At 38.8% G+C, this 19,820-nt stretch overlaps 1 protein-coding gene across 1 annotated transcript in view; it reads left to right on the top strand.

Annotated features, from left to right (window-relative positions):
• ZNF608 (zinc finger protein 608) overlaps nucleotides 1-19,820 on the top strand; it is a 194,725-nt gene that overhangs the window by 146,027 nt on the left and 28,878 nt on the right. The window contains exon 4 of the mRNA XM_086629866.1: nucleotides 2,548-2,803. Within this exon, the coding sequence (XP_086485992.1) occupies nucleotides 2,548-2,803 (256 nt within the window). The remainder of the gene's footprint in view (nucleotides 1-2,547; nucleotides 2,804-19,820) is intronic.

Here is a 19,820-nt window from a genome sequence, read left to right as displayed (position 1 = left end):
CCCCGAAAACATGAACATTTATTAGCAGGTCTAAATAAATCAGAACTGAGTACAAATATTTGTAACAAAGAACTTAGTAGGGTACACTGTCAGATCCGTGCTTTCTTTAGCTCCCCCTCACTGTTTATAATACTTGGAAAACGGAAGATACATCTGCCAATTTAGTCTACATTCATTTAAAACATTGGCTAGTTTAGTATCATAATAGCAAACATTTCGGTTTTTCTCTGGCTTTGTGATGAGTATGTTTTATGGAAGATGATGTTGCATGTGTAGTAGGAGGTTTTGCACAGCTTTGCAAAACACCACGTAAACTATCAAACAGACTGTTCAGCATTTCTTGGTTTTATAAAGGGATGTGGCTTAGCCTTTGTTGAGTGCTGGGCTCCATTTACCTGCCAGTTACTGATCCTGGTTCTGTTCTGATAATGTTAAGAACTCCTCTAAATTATGCCTGGGGTACATACTGGCCCTGTTTCATTCGCAGAGCCCCATTATGCAAGCAGTGCCAGGGAGCAGGGCTCTGTGCCATCCAACTGTTTGCCTCCACTTGGCTTCAGACAACCGGAATCTGTATAGTGTAGAATCAACGTCCCCCTGTACTAGCAGACACGGTTACGGGTTTGTGCTATGCTTACTATTAGATATTGCAAAGTAACAGCTGCTGTTGGGGGGTCTGCTGATATTTGACTTGCCTGTATGCATTCAAGTCTGGTCTGCAAAGCATTGTTGCTTTAGCTCTGCAATTGCAAAGGCATAAAGAGAAGCATAAAGATATCATTGCTTGACTGCATTGTTTTTATGCCACAGGAACTCTGCTTTACTTGGTAGAGTTTTGCTAGTGTTAGCAGGTTTTTATTCCTAATGGATGCTTTTAGCGTTCACATTTTGCTTTGAAATTTTTGTTTTAGTTTTACTTTGTTCTGTCTCTAACCTAGAGATTATTTTAGTCCTAAACGAAAAGAACTCCCCCAAATGAGGAAGAGTTTGGAGAAGAATGTGTTTATAGGTCCCTTCTCTCTCCTTCCTAATTCTACTGTAATTGAGATCAGAATTGAGATCTAGGCTGGTCATACAAAGATCATACGAAACATTTTTGTTAAATATTTAGCACACGTAAGGTTTGTGTGCACAATTGAAAGCATTGGCTTGCAGTTTGTATGTATGAATGACGATCAAAGCAAAAGAATTGTTACAAAGGCCAATTGTAACAATTGTTACAATTTTTCAAAAGGTCTTTTTTTATTTTAGATTTCTATTTTATTTTCTCATTATGAAAAGTGGCCATGTGATGAAGTGAGCTGATCTGTGATACAAAGGACATATAAGGATAATACTCTTTAGTCCTTTCTTCTCTTTGTATCCCCATTTGCCAACTTGGCTTTAAAAGAAAGCAAAATTAACTTTGATCTACATTAAGATACATTTGAACAAAACCTAGATGACAGTGTACAGTGAGTCATTATGTCTTTTCTGTTGAGTCTTCTTACGGGGTCCAAAATTAAAAACATCATAGACTTAAAGATGTTTGATCATCTATTTGAAAGCACCCATTTAAAAGAAATCATTGGATTGAAGAATAATTTCTTGGTGTGATATCTATGATTCAGTGGTTTAAATACACATGAATTTTAGATGGTTTAGCTATTTGAGTGGGCACACTCATGTCCTTGTTTAGCCATCTTTTATGTGTCAAAGGACTTTATGGCCACAGCAAAATACTGAGAATTCTCAGGCCAAATCTGTATACAGAAAATCTGCTTCTGGGTATATGGGAAATCATACAGGAAGGAGAACTTCTCCAGTTCATATACAGATATTGTCTCTGTGTGAATTGTCTGTGTGCAGACTGATTGTCTGTTGACTTACATTCTTCCAAATATGCATTTTGGAAACCCTGAGAAATCAGATGGTTTGGATAGATTTATTATAAAAGTCCTCGTCTGTTATTTCAAGTAGAAAGATGTAAATGTTATCTGTAAGCTGTTAGGTGGGTGATCTTAATGTATTTTAAATGATTGGATGACAAGAGATTATATTTGATGCCATATGGATATTAGAATTGTTCCAAGTGCTATCTTCTCTATGATGCACATGAAAAAATGGCATGTATATGTCTTTGTACTGTCTTTATAAATGTTTTTCTTTAAATAGGAAATTAAGTGCCCAGTTTGCAAAATTAATTTCCATCCACAAATCAGTCTCTGTCAGCGCTAAGAAAAAAGTGTCCTTAATCCTTGTTTTTAAAATTTATTATTACTATTTCGTACTAGCAGTCTATGACAACAGGGAATAGTCTTGTAGAAACATAGCAATTTGCCTTGTTTAGCATGATAGATATTTTTATACTTAATTTTTCATGTGAAGCATTTGGGCTGATGTCAAAAAAATTAAACTCATAAAACTGAAATTACCCGTGATATGCCAAATCACTGCATACACAAATGCAGTCTCAGCAAACTGGGCTTTTTAAAAAAAATTTAAAATAAAATATTTCTTCAAAAAATCTCACAGCACCATTATAGTAAGTTTGTCTGTTGTTTTCAGGTTGATCCCCTGTTTACAGTGCCTGCACCTCCACCTCCGATTTCCAGCAGTATCACACCTCAGATTCTGCCTTCCTACTTTTCCCCATCTTCATCCAATATTGCAGCACCAGTCGAGCAGCTTTTGGTACGGACTCGTTCAGTGGGTGTAAATACTTGCGAGGTTGGAGTAGTAACAGAACCCGAATGCCTTGGACCCTGTGAGCCTGGGACCAGCGTGAACTTGGAAGGAATTGTGTGGCATGAAACTGAAGAAGGTAAATTGTTTTTTCCATTAGGTTTGTCTGTGAGATATGTTAAGGAGGAGGAGACTTAGCTGTATCTGCCTGGGTGCTAATTAAGGGATTGCTAGTCTTTTGGAACACCATTATGTACAACAGCAGTCACAGCTTTATAGCTCAGCTAGTGAGTTCTTCTTTTAAAAACAAATGGCAGGTTTTTTGTTATTTAAGCAACTGTATTTTCCAAATGACCTACCATTTAACCCCAGTTAACAATAGAATTGTTTCCTATTGCTATATAGAGAAAAGCATGTGAAGAAATAGCTAATAGAATAGCATAAATGTGCTATTTAAATGTACATCATGAGGGGGCTGTGTGTGATGGGAGTGGATATATGAATGGTTTGATGAAAACTTAGAAAGCTGAAAATTTTGGAATTCAGACACTGCAGTCAAAAATGCCACCGTTACGTAACAACAGAAGCCCCAGAGACCCCACTCAAATTCAATTTGATGTGACTGCTATTTGCATTTTTGTTATTTGAAACATGCTTTAAGAGGAAAGCATTCTTGCTCGCAGAGAGTGTTCCATCTGGTGAAGAAGTGCTATCTAAACTAGAGTGATTTCTTTAATATCCTTTGAAGGCATTTAGCCAAGTAGGAGTGCTGGAGAGCTTTGGGGAATACAAAACGTTGATTTGCTATGATTTAGAACAAAGTAAGTAGGAAGAGGATTATACTGTGATATGCAGATTTATCCATTTTGGTTTTCAAAAGCTCATTATTAAAATACCAGCTTTCTCCTGCTAATGCTAAAAATACAGCTCGTGTACACTAAACTTCTGGAATTTTTGGTTTAATAATAGTGGATTTCTGCAGTTATAGCTGCTTGGGATTCTTCCTGTGATTGTTTTTATGTTTGTTTTGAGGATTATTTAATTTTTGGTGATCTACCTCCTTCAACAGTGAAAACAACATTATTTACAAAAGGATATAATGAAAGAATGCAGCAGTGCATTGCTTCGTGGTAAATCCTGACATCCTTCAGACATACGCACAACGGCATTTGGTCCTTTGCAGTGATATATAAGACCTCACCAAAGTGCTCTACACTGTCCTTTCAAAAATCAATAGAGAGTCAGATTTACTTGCTTTTATATGCTTTCATCCATCCATCTTTCTCTCTATGTATGTCTACAGCAGATTCATAAGGTAGATTGATCCTTTTAGATTGTTTTTAAAGCACAGTATAAATTCTGTTTTAAAATATCCCTGCAGAGACGACTGCCCTTAGCAGCTCCAGTCTTCCTTGACTGGCCTGTATTAAGCAGAGTTGGAATGTGCGGGCGTTAACTGTGTTGACATGAAAGAGCAGTAGCTGTTAATAGTGTTATTCTTGCTGAATAAACTAAACTTCTGACCCCCACTGAATTTAAGAAGCCTGCCTTGTTAAAGGTTTGGCACCAGAAATGAAATACTAAAAAAAGTGCATTCTGTTCGGCATGACATTCCATTTACCAGTTTCTCAGCACTCTACTGGTTTAAAAACTCTTGTTAGTTAATAGAAGTCAACTCCCTTAACCTTTTCCCAATTTATCTAAAACAATTTTCTGAAACAACTGAAGAGTTCAATGACGGCATGTTTGAGTGAAATGGTTTTGAATGTGCCTGTTTTCACAGCTTTACAGTTTGGCGACACTACAGCTATGAGTGACTACAATAATAGATAAAATGGAATTCTAAAATACTCTAGAAATATAACTAGAATGTAGATTAAGAGACTGAAGATAATAGATATGATTTCATATTGTATGGTTTGTGCTGTGCTTTGTGTTTTACTGTTTCAGGCCCTGCTGGCTGAAGAAAATAACATAAATTTTATTCTGTTTTCCCAGTATTCACAATCAACACCATATTATGAAAAATGAGTTCCTAATGATAATTTTTGCATTTTAATTAAGTTTTGACGTTTGGGGCACACATATATGTATATATTTAGCAGTTTTCAAACTGACATGTTCATGAAAGCAGCTATATAGCAGCTTGCGTGAAGCCATTTCTGCCAAATTTTAGAAAACAGGGTGCAGATGGGTCTTCTATTTATCTTTAACAGAAGGAAGATTATCAGATACTCATTTTCTCCAGTTATGATTTTGACTTTAATTAGGCCAGAATATGACCTTTCCTAAATTGGTGTAAATCCAGAATGCTCTAACTGAAATCTTTGTAATTGGTGACATCTAAAACCATCTTGATGTTCATAATGACCAACTGAAATACAAATTTCTTTTGTGATACCCATATGTTTCGTTCATATTCACTCCCTTCACTGCTTTCCAAAACCTAATATAAACACACATGCAAACTGGTATCTGCGTTGCTATCTATACATCCGATAGCTTATTAACATAGAACAATTCTAAAAAGCTAAGGTATGAAAATTTCTGACCTTGGCTTGTGTTTCAAGATACTTGAATTGTTTTCTATCTGATTTAGGCACTCTGTAAAATGACTTGTGAGATGATTAGAATAGGCTGGTAGGAAGGATGTCTGCATACGCTGTGGCATATGGGAACTATGAACCAAATGTGCTGCTGAGCAGCCTTCATATGCTGCAGCAACTAGCTGTGGGAATGCAAATACGGAAAGGATGTGGTGATCACAGTTACTATAATAAGAATAGTAGAGTGCGTAGAGAAAGATAAATCAGATAGTTTATGTAGAACTCATTATTAAATATAATATATGCTTTATAAAGGAGAGGGCGTATACTTGAGAATTCATGTTTTTAAAGTTTTTGGAGTCTGGAACAACCAGTGTTTTTTTAGGAATGTTAAACAAGTTGTCACATTCTGTTGCATTTGTTCTTCAAGGTCAGTAAAAGGACAATGTTTGATTTTATTAGTTATAAGATAATCACTCCAAAGTGGGGCAGAGTGGGGAAGCAGCATTGGATATCAGACAAAACTGTGACAGATCAAAGAGAATAGTCGTTACTACAGCTCTTTTCATTTATTCCACACCAATCCATTCAGTTGACTTGATCAGCAGATTTAATAAAGCAGACCGTTTTTCCCAGAGTGTTTCAATCTTAAGGCATGTAGAGCGAAGCTGGCATCTGAAGGCTGTCACATTTTATTACAGGGCTTTGTAACTAACCATAGCTGGTTACTCATATAATTGACTGAGACTGCTGGTTATCACGTGGGCATTTCTCAGTAGCGCTACTAAGTAGTGTTTAATTTCTACATATGTATGCTGTAGGCATTTTCATCTGCACAACGACCTTGTTTGGATATGACTTGATAATGTGTCCAAAGTGGTGTTACTGGCTGTAGAAAAGAATATTGAAGGAACTAGTTGAGGCTACCCTGTAGTAGTAGTGGAACAAGAAACAGTTACGGGCAAGTCAACCTGACAGTTGGCAGCTGATGCGGATATTTGACACCAGAAACTACCATCCAGTATCAGTAAAAGTCCTTCACAAAAAGAGCAGCTCAGTAGTGTTATTGGAGTGTGTTTTTTTGGTTGGTTGGTTCTTACAATACTCTGGGAAACAGCTGCTACAAGTCTATTTCTACACTGAGAAATAAGGTTATCTAGAATCAGATACTTGCTAAATTGTGTAATTATCTTCTGGGAAAACAGTTTTGAAGAGAGCAGTAATTGTTTCTTACTGCCTGAAGGAAATAAAAATGACCCAGAAAAAAAGGAAACCACCAACCAACTTTCTCAGTTGCTTAGAGCTTGCTTTTTTTTGTTTAGTTTCTCACACAGTTGCCCTGGGTCATGTCCTGGTTTTGGTTCTGCATCTAGTAGTGGATTCTGTCTTTAGATGTAGGAAGCACTACTTCTGATCATAGAATCATAGAATATCTCAAGTTGGAAAGGACCTATAAAGATCACCGAGTCCAACTCCCTACTCCTTGCAGGACGACTGAAAACTAAACTATATGACTGAGCGTGTCGTCCAGACACTCCTTATTCACTCTCTCAATTAGACTGGTAGTTATGAAGCAACAATGAAGTTTCACTAGCACAAAACTAGCTTTATTCATACAAATGTAGCCCTGTAAGCCTTCACAATGAATGGAAGAGGGAATTTATTTTGCGTATACTGTACAAGTTCCACAGAAGTAACACCCGATGTCTTGTTTGCTTGAAAACTGTGTAGGACACAGCCATCCATCACCTTGTTGCCTTCATGTGCAGAACAAGCTGTCTGCGTGTTGTGCTGGAGTTCTCGTATTGCTGCACTGACATTCTTCCTCTTTGTAGCCAGTTTGGGTTCAGCTTGGTGGTGTTGTTCAATAACAAATAATGGGGAAATGAGCTGTATTTTTTTAAAGTGTCCTCTTATCAGGGTTAGCGTGTTGATTTTTATAACGTGAGACTAGTTGTCAAATGTAAGAAATAGGAATCTGCTGGACCTCAGAAGTCCAATGGGATCCTCTCTGGGGTATTCCAGTTTTATCCTAGCATCAGTTCTGACACTATTTTGCAGAAATTTTCAGTAGAAAGGAGAATGATTAGATGACAAAGAGGCATGCTGGTACTTGTTGTGTAGGGCTTCCAGCCTGCCATGTTTGTAACTAATACGCATAGATGTTGTTGTGAAAACATATCTGTTGCACAGAGCTGACGTGGGTTCCTCCCTGCCTTACTGTGTGGTGTTAGTTTTGCAAAAACTGTTTTAAAAGAACAATCTGGTTTAAATGTCTTTGGTTATATATGTGTTTGTACATGTGTGTGTAATAAGTAAGGGTGTGTATGTGTCTATAGAAATAGAAGAATGAGAAGTAGTCTGACTGCCTCTGATTCCCCTTAGCAATTTCTGTGGTTTAACAACCACATTTTCCTACTTTCACAAATGCAAAGGCATGATGAAACAATGAAACTTGTAGTGTCGAAAGCTGTGTCAAATATGTAAGTAAACAAATGCAGAAATTACGGATTTTAAAAAAAAGTCTGTTTTAGCAAAGAATGTTACAGTAATTCCTAGAAATTCAGATAAACATGATTAAATCACACTGTTGTCTTGAGCTCAGGCAAGGTTTATAGAGAGACGTAATATCCTTTGTTAAACCAAGTGATACAGTTGTAAAAAACACTTAAGCTTTCAGACTGGGTGCATTTATGTTCTGTCTTTTCTGTGTGATGTAGACCGTTGACTTGCTGGATACAGGGATCAGTGGTTTGGTATTGTTAACTACCATATTCAGTTCAGAATGGAAAGGCAGTGGGTATATTTACAGGAGAGAAGCATAAAGACATCCATTGTTCAAAAATCAGGCTTTGTTATGTCCATGTTACAGAGAAGTGGTTTGTGGAGAAGACAGATTTTTTGACTAGCTGCATTAACAAGACACCTAAAATCCAGCTGTTTTCTGCTGTCAGGCGAGTCATCTGCTGACCAATATGAAAATGCCATCCGTTCAGAAAAAAACCTACACACGTACTTATATTTTGAGATGTTATGTTTAATTTTTTCTCTTTCTGCTGTCGTGATATCTGACCCAGTAAATTAACGGATTTAAGAAAGCCTGAGATAGGTGATTCTTTATAGACCTGAACTATCTCATTGTATTATCTCAGGCACTTGGAGTCTGACACCTAGCACGTGTTATGTAGAAACTTGTAGCAAAAGAAAAATGGGCTACATCTCACACTGGAAAACCAAAGGCTTGCATAAAAACGTTTGTGGTTTATGAAACCTTTACCTACTTTACAAAAGGAGTTTGCAAGATTGTACTTCAGGATATACACAGGCTATCTGGTTTTAAGAGTTTAACATTACACGATTTGGACCGTGAGAGGGATTTAGCTGTAGGTACACTGAGGTTTGTTTGGTCTGAGAGGCCTTTTTGATATCTCAACTGTTTGCCTGACCTTATCAGTGTATGCACTTGTTCAGGGACATAAATTCTGACATTGTCCTGTAACTGGCTTCTGCAGTGTTTCTTGTGCATTTGTTTGAAACATAGATGCTGGCCAGTGTTAGAGGCAGGGAATGGGCTAGATGGACCACTTGGTCAAAGCCAGTATGATAGTAATGTAATTTTTATATGTTTTATTGCTCTAACACAAAAAGCTTGTGCTTAGAGAACCAAAAAGGGAACAGGTTTTGACTGAATCATAGAATCTCTTAGGCTGGAAGAGACTTTTTAAGATCATCGAGTCCAACCGTTAACCTAGCACGCTGCCAAGTCCACCATTAAACTATGTCCTAAGTGCCACATCCACACGTCTTTTAAATACCTCCAGTGGTGGTGACTCAACCACTTCCCAGGGCAGACTGTTCGAGTGCTTCACAACCTTTCAGTGAAGAAATTTTTCCTAATACCCAATCTAAACTTCCCCTGGCACTACTTGAGGCCATTTCCTCTCATCTTATCACCTGTTACTTGTGAGAAGAGACTGACGCCCACTATGCTATAGCCTCCTTTCAGGTAGTCGTAGAGAGTGATCAGGTCTCCCCTCAGCCTCTTTTTCTCCAGGCTAAACAACCCCAGTTCCCTCAGCTGCTCCTTGTAAGACATTGTCACACACAACCTTCAATTTCCCGATTAGACAACTGTTTGTAGTCTGTTCGATATTGTTTTCATCTAAAATAAATGAAGCAAATAATAATTTTATAGCCAAACCCCCATGTATCCTCAGTCGCCCCTTAAAATGGTTTTAAACCATTGGGACTGGCTCTTATGAACTGAGTGTACATGGCTGAGTTGATGTGGCTTTAATGAGTTGCCGTGAATCAGCTGGGCTACAATAACCAAACCTTTGCAGGCTCTTTGTTCACAGCATACAGTAGATAAATCATGTCAGTATAAACCTTCTCAGTGAAGGATAAATGCAAAGTAGGTTATGGATGTGCCCTGCTGGCAGAGCTGTATGTCAGATGGGAGACCTCCATCCAGACTTTGACCTCCTAGAGTTTAATTCTGATTCTTTTACAAAGGAGTCCTTTTCCCAGAAATATTCAATTAGTCGTTCATTTAAACAGTAATATAAATTTAAAGCTGTTTGCCAAGGTGATGGAAAGCATCACAGATTAGTGAAGATCTGTAATGAAAAAAAAAAATTGAAAAAAAAAATGAGGGGAAAACAGACCCACTGCTAATTTCCAGGCTTTCTTAGTGCAGCAGAGAAGTCAAGCTAGTTCAGCACCCTTTCCATTCCTTCCCAACACCATTGCTTTGGAAGATTTTTGGAGACTACAGACCAGCTCTGGAAGAAAAGCACTTAGGAAATTTGTGTAAAGACGCTGTTAAATGTTAAATTTGGTATTTAAATGTCAGCATTCCTCCTTGAACATACATACACTGCAGGGTCTAACAACTGCTAGTCCTACAGCTTTGTTTAGAGAGGCTGTACATCCATATTGCATGAAGGGATGTGTGGTTTCTTTACTGCCTAGCCCTTGTCTTATTGCTTCTCTCTTACCGATACAAATGTAATGCTAAAGAGAGCATAGCCACAGTACAGTTGCAATAACTGACCAAAAATATCCAAAGTGTCTTATTTAGCCAGGATAGTAATGACCAGCTTATCTAAAGGGACCTGGCAAATGGCACGTTTTACAGCTCACTGAGAAGCCGCGGTGCAACTCGCTTGGTATTACCCAAAGCAGAGAATGAAAAACCTTAACAAATTCCAGACAGTGCTTACGTAAAAAGCTCTATCTTGCCAGACTGCTACAGAGGAAGACTCCCTGCGCTGCTTGTACATACATAGAAAATTATCCCTTTTACAAATGAGCATATGGGGGCAGGGAGGGTGCATAGAAGAAGGAAGGAGGATAATTGAGATTGGAAACATTTGCTTGGAGCTATTTGAATGTGAAACTGAGCCTGCTCAAGCAGTGAGGTTATGAACACTGAAGGAGTTGCTTTAGGAAGGCAACAGTTTTGAACATTTACTGCTCAAAAGCAAAATCTCAATAGCAGCAGGTTGCTTAGAAGTGAGACTGTTCCAGTACAAAATACTTGCAACATGTGGTGTTTGGATTCGTAAATAGCAGGGGGGAGAGATCACTGCTGATGAAGAAAGTGTGTATGTGTGCAAGTGTTTTCTTACTAAATAAATACCACTGGAGTAAGGAATGAAAGCACAACTGAAATGGTATCTTTAACTGGTGCGGTTCAGGGATTAAACCACTTATTTAAAGATGTTCTCACAAGTCACTGATTTTTTTACATAGTTCAACTAGGTAGGACAAGCTGTGGTCTTCTACAAGCTATGTAACAAGTTTTGTTACACCCTGAAGTATTGCTGGTCTTCTATAGTGGTGAACAAAAGGTTCTCTCAGTTGCTGGACTGTATATTTTCACTATTTTTCTTTTTTTTGGGTTTGGGGGTTTTATAGAAGTATCTACTAAAGCAGAAACAGTTACATGGCCGTCAAAATTAACACTGGTTTGTCTTTACTAGCTGCAAATTTAGATCTCAAAGCATTTTTAAGGAGATATAACTATGGAAATAAAGGCTACAGAATTAATTTTTAAGGGCAGAATTTAATCTTGTTAAAGATTTAATCAGAGTGAAAAAGAATATTTAAGAAAATGCTTTTTTTTTTTTTTCCCCTTTTAATAGATGTTAGTTGCTTGTTAAGCTTAGTTGGGAAGTTTACTAGGGCTTTGCTTGGGGTGATATTTTAGTGTATTTAAGTGATTTTGGTTTGTTTAAGTTTTAGTGTTGTTTCTATGTGAGCGCTAACAGGCAGATCAGGCCATTTGCTTTTTTTTCTAATGACTTAGCCAATAGTATAAAACATCTCCGTTAATAAAATGGAACTGAAGTTAGTTGTCAGTCCATGGCAGTTCTGTAGCCCGTCCCTAACACTGAGGACAAGTGTTGTGAAGAATCGGTTTCAAGCAGGGGGCAGTTCCAGATCAATCTTCAATTAATCTAGAGCTCCCCCCTCCCCACCTCCCCCCCAGTCACTTAAAACTTCTGCATTTAAGTAGGTTGAAACAAGTAATTAGGTTTTACTGCCTGTTTACTTTCCCCTACAGTGATTGAACCTGTACTTCTTAACCTTTCATTCATATATAGCTGGCTTTTGTGGATCTTTTAAAGCCTGAGGCTGTGTGACCCCCTCTAGTTGGGAGATTTTAGAAAGAAGAGTCTCAAGTTTCACTAAAGGAACTGTTTTCCTTAGGGAAGAGATAAGTTGATGTGAACTTTTAGCAGAGTATAACTTCTAATGTGTGATATGGATCTTAAAAAAAAAAAACAAAAACAAACATGCTTACTTTTCAGGTGTTACAACATAGGTTATTCTCTGCAATTTTATTAGAATCCTGAAAATTATGACTGTAGGTTTTGTGGTTTCTGAGAAAGTTTTCCAATGAATTAATACTTGCTTCTTGAGAAATTTTGTTCAAACCACTGCTGGTGGCAGTGAAGCCAGTACAAGTTTGTCTGCCTCCAAGCCGGTTACCACTGGTTATTTGGTAGACTTCATTTAGCTTCAGAGTAAGAAGTATCACCGGTTATAATTTGATAAAAAAAAAAAAAAAAAAATTGTTCCTGGGTTGCAACAATTCCCAGTTAGAGACCTGTAGAGATGCTACAACCTCAACTAAGGCCAGTGGAACCTACTAATGTTTGTTACTTAATGAAAATCAGGTCATTTTTGTTGAATTCGGAAAGAGAGGATGATGTTTTAGCAAAGTCTGCAAACACTTGAAAAAGCATTTCATTTTTCCATTGTCATATAAAGGAAAGGAAAAGTTTTCCTTGGTAGTCTTAGAAAAATTAAGAATTCAGTACATTTTCCTTCCCGTCTTGGTCTTTTGGAAACTTCCCATGACAAACCTTCACGTCTTAGTCGGGAGCTGTCTCACAGGTTTTGTGTGTGTGTACGTCTCAGAAGCCGCACAGACTGGTTTCTCTGAATTTTCCTTTCTCCAGCGCTTGGAGGTCCGAGGGCTTCAGCCACTGTGGTGTTACACCGAGGCATGGCTTTATGCTGGCCAGGGAAACTGCAGGTGCCAGCGGACTGGAAACAGAGTTTGAATGACTATGCCTCCCCTGCAGACACCTTCCTATTGACAGAGGGAATGAAGTTGTGCAGCATTTTAGTAATTTATTCCATGGTACCCAGTCTGGAGGTTTTTCCACAAGAACTGACAGGCAGTTTCTCTCTCAGATGAAGACTAAATAAAGGTGGCACAGAGTTTCGGGTTTACCAGCTGACGGTGTATTTTTATGAGAAACATGAACCAGGAGGTTAACGCCGTTTCTTCTCACCTTGATTGTGTCCACACAAGTGGCACATGAAATTAGTAAAAAATAAGTATAGAGAAGGGACTCTTGAGGGGTGGGAGTAGATCTGTGCTTGGTTTTGCTTCGAAGTCGTGGGTGGTGATCAGGTTACAAATGGTTCTGTCGGTCTAGACTAGCAAGGGACAGGAAATAACTTAGAGAAAATGTTTTTGTATCCCCACAGCCTTATCTTCAAGGAGCACAGTCAGTAGTGCCGTACTGAAAAGAAACCTCCATTTGGACAGACAGCTTGATGCAGGCAAAGCTGCTAATTTGTTTTCAGCTTCAAGGAGATTTAGAGTCTTTGCGTCCTTGCCAGTAACACACAATGTAATTGTTTCCCTTCCCCTTAATCTTCACTCTAGCTGCATTGGCTTAGTGTAGCTTGGAGAGGCTGGAATGTTGACTGAATTAGCTGCACCGGATAGCTTCTCCTAACAGGCAAGGAGAAGTTACTCCAGGACTCTTCTGACTTTCTAGCATGTGAGGAGAACACTCGCTGTTCTTTTCGTGATTACATCTAGTCACAGAAACCCTTTTGCACAGAAACAAAAATAAATTGTTGGGTATGAAAAGGAGGCGACGGAATTAATGTTCTTACACTGGCAACGTTACCCAGCTATTAGGGGCTCTCTGTAAATAACAGCTTTGCTTTCATCTATTTTCTGCCCCTTTCTTCCACAAAAGTAATTTTGTAACCCTACAATTTTTAAATGCTTTAAAAAACCTAACCGTGCACCAGGAGATTTGTTTGCATTCCTATTATTCAGTTTGGCAATGTTTGTGGGCAGCAGCTGCTTACACTTTTGGAATATGTGCCATTAACATACCACTGGTATAAACCTAGCTCAATTCACCAAAAATACAGTCTTCAGAGAAGGGATATAGCATATCATTGAGCAATTAAATTATTTAGTCAATCCAGTGGTTAAGCTTGGGTCAGCTTTGAAGGGTAAATTTCATTGCTGGGATACATTCTTGGCTATGAATGAATGCATGAATAATCTTTCTTTGAACCTTAAGATGCACAATAGACACAATAACTCTTGAGTTGAACTCTTGAGAGTGGGCTGATTTATGGGCAGCTGTTGAAAGTGCTCCTAGTAAAATTATTTTTTCATCTGTGAAGTAGAAACCTGTAGTATATTAATTACTGTATACCATTGCAACGGTAGACAGACAAAAGCTGTGCAAGTCTTTACTACGGGTTTTTAGTTTGTAGATTAAAAGAAAAAGTAATGATTTCGACATGGTACACTGCCATAAACTGAGAATCACTTGTCAGGGCTCCAGCAGACAAGTAGCTGAAGGTGTTGCTGACCTCAACTGCGCAGCCAGTTGATCTCTGTAAGTTACCTCCCATTTAGCAGAGGCAACATCAGGGATTGTGTGTGCTCCCCAGTGCCAGCAAGTCCACAAGCCTGCATGAGCCAGCACTCCATTTCATTTACATTAACATTGGGATTGCCAGTGACCAAGGATCTGACGAATGTTTGTTTCTACCCTCCCAGCTCCAAGGGCTGTAGCCTCCAGCAAAGGCCCTGGGGCAGATGTATGGGATGGGGCAGTGGGACGGGGCAGCGGCACCCACTACGGCAAGATTGGGCCAGTTTTATCTACCGGGGGGCTTGGTTTGCTGGAAGGATGAGGAGAGGTCTGTTTCATGATCACCGATAGCGGCTTGGCACAGTGCTGTGGGAGGAGGGAACTGTTCTTGTCTCAATACCCAGTTCTGAGCCACTGTGTCTACACTGCACGGTGCGAGGAGGTTTACTGATTGTCGTAAGGCATTCTGCATTATTAAAATTTTGTCACGGAAGTTGTTTTTTAGGGAGTTCTTCTGAGAATTAGTGGCAGAAGGAGCAATTTGATTTTATTTTCTTTCAGTTAACAGGCCAAGCAGATGGGAAAGCAGACCTGGAGTAGTTTTGCTGGCTGGCTGCCATGATTCTGTAAATTTTGATTTGTGTGGATATGTAACAGTTTTATTTTTCCCTTTTTGGTAATGTATGCCTGTAAGTCTTTGGGAAATTAATTGTTGGTTTCCTGTGAAATGTGCACTTGTAAAACAAATGTTGTAGCAATGTGCCGTGCAGACCCTGTGTTGTGTCAATTAAGAAGTGTGACATCAGCAAACTCCATAGGCTGTCAAAGGCTAAAGCACTTTCCATAGCATCGTTCCTTCACAGCTCTCCAGAGAAGCGATTAAAAAATGACAGAAATTTGAACTGCAGTTCAGTACAGTTTTATTGTTTGCCTTTGCCACTCAAAAGGCACAGGGTTCGTAATGCTACCCAAATGAGATATTTAATGCTATTTGACCTTACACCATTTTGTATTTGAAATTAACAAGGCATTCAGATTTGCAAATCTGTACTAACAAGTAAGTGTGAGTACATCAAAACTTGGAAATCTTAAATTTAGATTTTCAATGGGGGGAAAGATGGAAAATACAACTCATGTTTTGCCCTTGGTCTGTCTCCCCTTCACTTCTTGCTACTCCCTGCATCTCCACACCAGAATGACCTGTAAGAAAAGATTTACTTAAGCATTTATTAACTGTGGTATTGATGATGACATCGCCACTAATTACACGCTAAGAGAGATACATTTAACAGTAAAAAATGCTAGGGATTTAAGCACATGACTGACAGCCTGGGTCATAGTTCTTTTTTTGTAGCATTTTCCCTGGAAACTTAAAGAACTCAGATTCTTACTGTTCAGCATTTGAATCTTTGAGATCAAAAGGCCTTTCCTTCAAAGAGTTTCATGTTGTTATTTAAATGGTAATTGGCTCTATCCTCAGTTTGACTGTGAGCATTTTAACTTTAGTAGGTTTGGGATTTTCATTATTTTCAGTTCTGTGCTTCTAGTGGAGGAGGTGATTTGGAGAATGACAAAGATTAATTGCAAATTTGGACGCTAGTTACTAGTGACAAGAGTTGATAACTTTTGGGAAGGCACATGTGCTGTTTGAGCAACATGTGTTCCACGATGAATGATTTTGCTGCTGTAATAATCTGTCTCTTCTTTACTGGAGACTTACATCTGGAGTAGTTCCTCACTGACAGGTGAATGTTTCTGTATAGTGTGGTCTGTGAAGTAAGACATGAATTATGGGATTTGTTAAACTGTTTGCCTGCAAACTTTCGGTTCAATACAGTACTCTCTGGAGAGAGGGTCGTGGCCATGAAACTCTGATCTCCAGGGAGGCCGTGCTTGAAGAGTGGTGATCTTTGGTGAATACTTTCTTCTGTAATCTTCATTACTTTCTGGTGTAGAAAAAGTTACAGTCCCATGATGTTTTTAGGAGACAGAACCAACATTCTGCTTTAATTCTGGTTCAATCCTTGCTGAATTGGACTTCAGTTCCTCTTCTGTAAAGTCTATTACCTTCAGCTGTCAGTGTGATGGAGAAACATGAAAACTGCTATCCTTGTTATACAGGAAAGGCTAAAATACTTTCACAAACAAATGTATTGCTATGTGATATCACTATCATTGAAGTAAGTAAATGGCTGTTGAAGAGCACTGAGAGCATTATGAGATGCGATTATATTTCCTGTGCTTGGTGATTCAGTTTTCATACTACTGGGAGCGGGGGGAACAAAACAAAAAAACCCCAAAGACCCTGAGGTGTAATTACTGCTAAAGTAGCTAAGCTGTATTCAGGATTAAAATGTCTTTGTGCTAAACATTAAACAAGAACCTGCAGGCCTGGGTCAGAGAAACAATCAGATGAATGTGACAGTTTTCAAAATGCAACAATTCAATTTATATGCGTAAGAGGAAGAAGTGTCTGAGGAGTCTACAGAGGGGTCCTTGCCTTGGTGATGTAGCACCAAGTACTGCATTAAGAACCTCTGGTGTTTTCTAATAATGTTAGAGCTATCTTCCCATTCACATCTTTATTTTCTACGGGCTTTAGACCACCCAACATCACATCTAACCTGCAGTCTTTTTTTCCTACGGTCTCTTTCCTCCCCTCCCCCAAACGTATGGTGCATGTGTATTCATGTTTTTGCTTTCTGTTCACAGAGGCATCCAGCTGGGAAAATATAGTGTGTACAATACTCTCTGCCTTCAACTGACATTTCTCATAAATTGCAACAGAAACACTGCTATCAGCAGCTTAATAGCAGGTAGAATACAGCTCTACATATCAAGTCTCAGCAGGACGCAGAAACTATGGTTACCAAATTTCCAAAGAGAAAAGGTTGGGAGTGAAAGTTTTTATATAAGAATAACTGGGGAGAGGGGTGAGGAACATTTAAAATGGATTCATTGAAAGCTGCCTTTTGAAAAAAAAAAAAAATAAAAGGCTTATGGGGCTGACTCAGTGGCTTCAGCATTTGCTTTTTGCTGAATTGTTGTTTTAGAAGACCTCACAAGAGGTTTCTATTATAAGAAGTGCAAAAAAAGCAGTGCAACAGTCTTTCCTCTTTGGTCCTTAAAAAAACCTACCCTCCACACTCATTCCTTGAAATACTTTTTGAAAAATACGTAATGCTTAACTGCTGCTGTAGTATAGGTGTTTATGACAGAAAGTCCGGGTTAGCCACAATGCATTTATGCAGGAAATACAGGTTTGGTGAAAATAGACTAGTAAATAGCATTATGTTTGTAATCACAGGATTTAATAAGTTTGCATTTTGCCCCCAGATCCATTTAAACCCAAATCTTGACTGAAGAAGGTCTGCATAAGTTAGAAAATAACCTGTCACAATACTCAAATAAATTAATTGATTTAGGATTTTTTTTGTTTACTCATTTTTTTGTTTGTTTGTTTTTGTTTAGGGAGGGTATTAAGTCAGATGAGGTCTTGTTTATCGCAGGTTGGTCTGTTCTTTGTGAAGGTGACAGAAAGGACATGAAATAATAATCTGAAGTTATGGCAAGAGAGATCTAAGTGAGACATTAGAAAAGCATTTCTATCAGCAAGGATAATGAGGCTGTGGAGTAGGTTGTCTACCACCTTAGAGACTTCTGTTACAGGAAGATCTATGCAAACATTTTCCAGGATAGACACTGATACTGCTTCAGAAGTAAAGGGGGTGGACTGGACAACTTCTTGAGGTCCTCTCAGCTCTATAGTTCAGTGTTTCTAAGAGCAGGATAGTTCATAATTGATGTAGTTGGGTTTTTAGTTCTCACATGGGGATTTCCTAGGAAATTGGGACACAGTGTGTCACCTTCTTTATTTTTTTTTAGATTTAAAATTAGTTGAATAGCATTAGTGAAATATTTAAACATGGCAGTAAAAAGGAAATTGTGCTGCCTAAACCAGGGCTATATATAAATTATAGCAGACAGCTATTAATCAAGGCCTCATGGGAACCAAATATGGAACAGAGAACAACTCTCTTACGGACAGCCTAGTAATGAAGAGACCAACTGTTGAATCCATACAGCTGAAGGAAAAAGAAGGAAAGTGTGCAGGTACTCTTTGCTGGAAAATTACCCCTGTGCTTGGCTTAAGGTTTAATTTTTCATACCAATACCTAGCTAGTAAATATCTCATAATTTTGAAGGATGTTTCTCCAGTAACCTTTGCTTTTCTGTAATATAATCTTTTAAAGCTGTCTTATGAGGAATGAGAGAAGGTAGTGTTATAAACATAGTACAGCATATTGAGATCCAAGAATACCATTGAGTCTGAGTGAGGCACATAAATAACGCTAATCTTCCTTCTGTGAGGACAGCTGTTGGTTTCAGTTTGGAGAGTAATAAAGATATACTGCTCTTCTCCCTCAGTGTTTCGAACTATTTTCAATGGAATATTTTTGCAGCAGTAAATATGTATTAGCATTTTTGTTTGTGTGTTTCTTTGAAGGGTATTGGTTGTATGCTGAGTTTTGCTTGAAGAGAAAAAAAAACAAAACTCATCAAGGTCTCAATGATACAGCCCTGTGTAATTTATTTATGGCATCTATAAGACAGTGGGCAGCCAGCCATAAAGAGGGAGAATTTCACTCTTAGTCTTTCCACTTTTCTCATTCTTTCCTCATTATTTCCTACCACCTATTATAGAATCATAGAATGGTTAGGTTTGGAAGGGACCTGAAAGATCATCTAGTTCCAGCTCCCCTGCCATGGGCAGGGACACCCTCCATTACACCAGGTTGCTTAACGCCTCATCCAACCCGGCCTTGAACACTTCGAAGGATAGGGTATCTACAACTTCTCTGGGCAATCTGTTCCAGTGCCTCACCACCTTCAGAGTGAAAAGTGACCTGCTGGCCACACTTCTTTGGATGCAGCCCAGGATACGGTTGGCTTTCTGGGCTGCTAGTACACATTGCCGGATCATGTTGAGCTTCTCATCCACCAGCACTCCCAAGTCCTTTTCCTCAGGGCTGCTCTCAATCCATTCTCCTCCCAGCCTGAACTTGTGCTTGGGATTGCCCCAACCCACGTGCAGGACCTTGCACTTGGCCTTGTTAAACTTCATGAGGTTCGCACAGGCCCACCTCTCCAGCCTGTCAAGGTCCCTCTGGATGGCATCCCTATTACTATTGGTAATAGTATTTAAGATTTTCCTAGTTCTGTGTTGTTCTCCCTACAGCTGGCTTTCCTGTGACAGAGAAAGAGTAATAGTGAGCTTTACCAATGTTTCCTAACCTTTATTTGTGCCTGCTACATTCTCTAGACAGGGCAGGTGAGATGGTAGAAGCCGAAAAATAAGTTTAAAGCAGTTTAATTTAGACACAAATTCATCCTTTATGTCTGCAGCGGCTATCATTGTGAATATCTGAAATCCAGAGCGACTTGGAAGGTTCTGTAT

Source organism: Tauraco erythrolophus, chromosome Z, assembly GCF_009769465.1.
Source record: "Tauraco erythrolophus isolate bTauEry1 chromosome Z, bTauEry1.pri, whole genome shotgun sequence".
In the NCBI taxonomy this organism is placed as follows: domain Eukaryota; kingdom Metazoa; phylum Chordata; class Aves; order Musophagiformes; family Musophagidae; genus Tauraco; species Tauraco erythrolophus.
The sequence above is the reverse complement of the archived record's forward strand: the minus strand, read 5'-3'. Positions and strand labels throughout refer to the sequence as shown.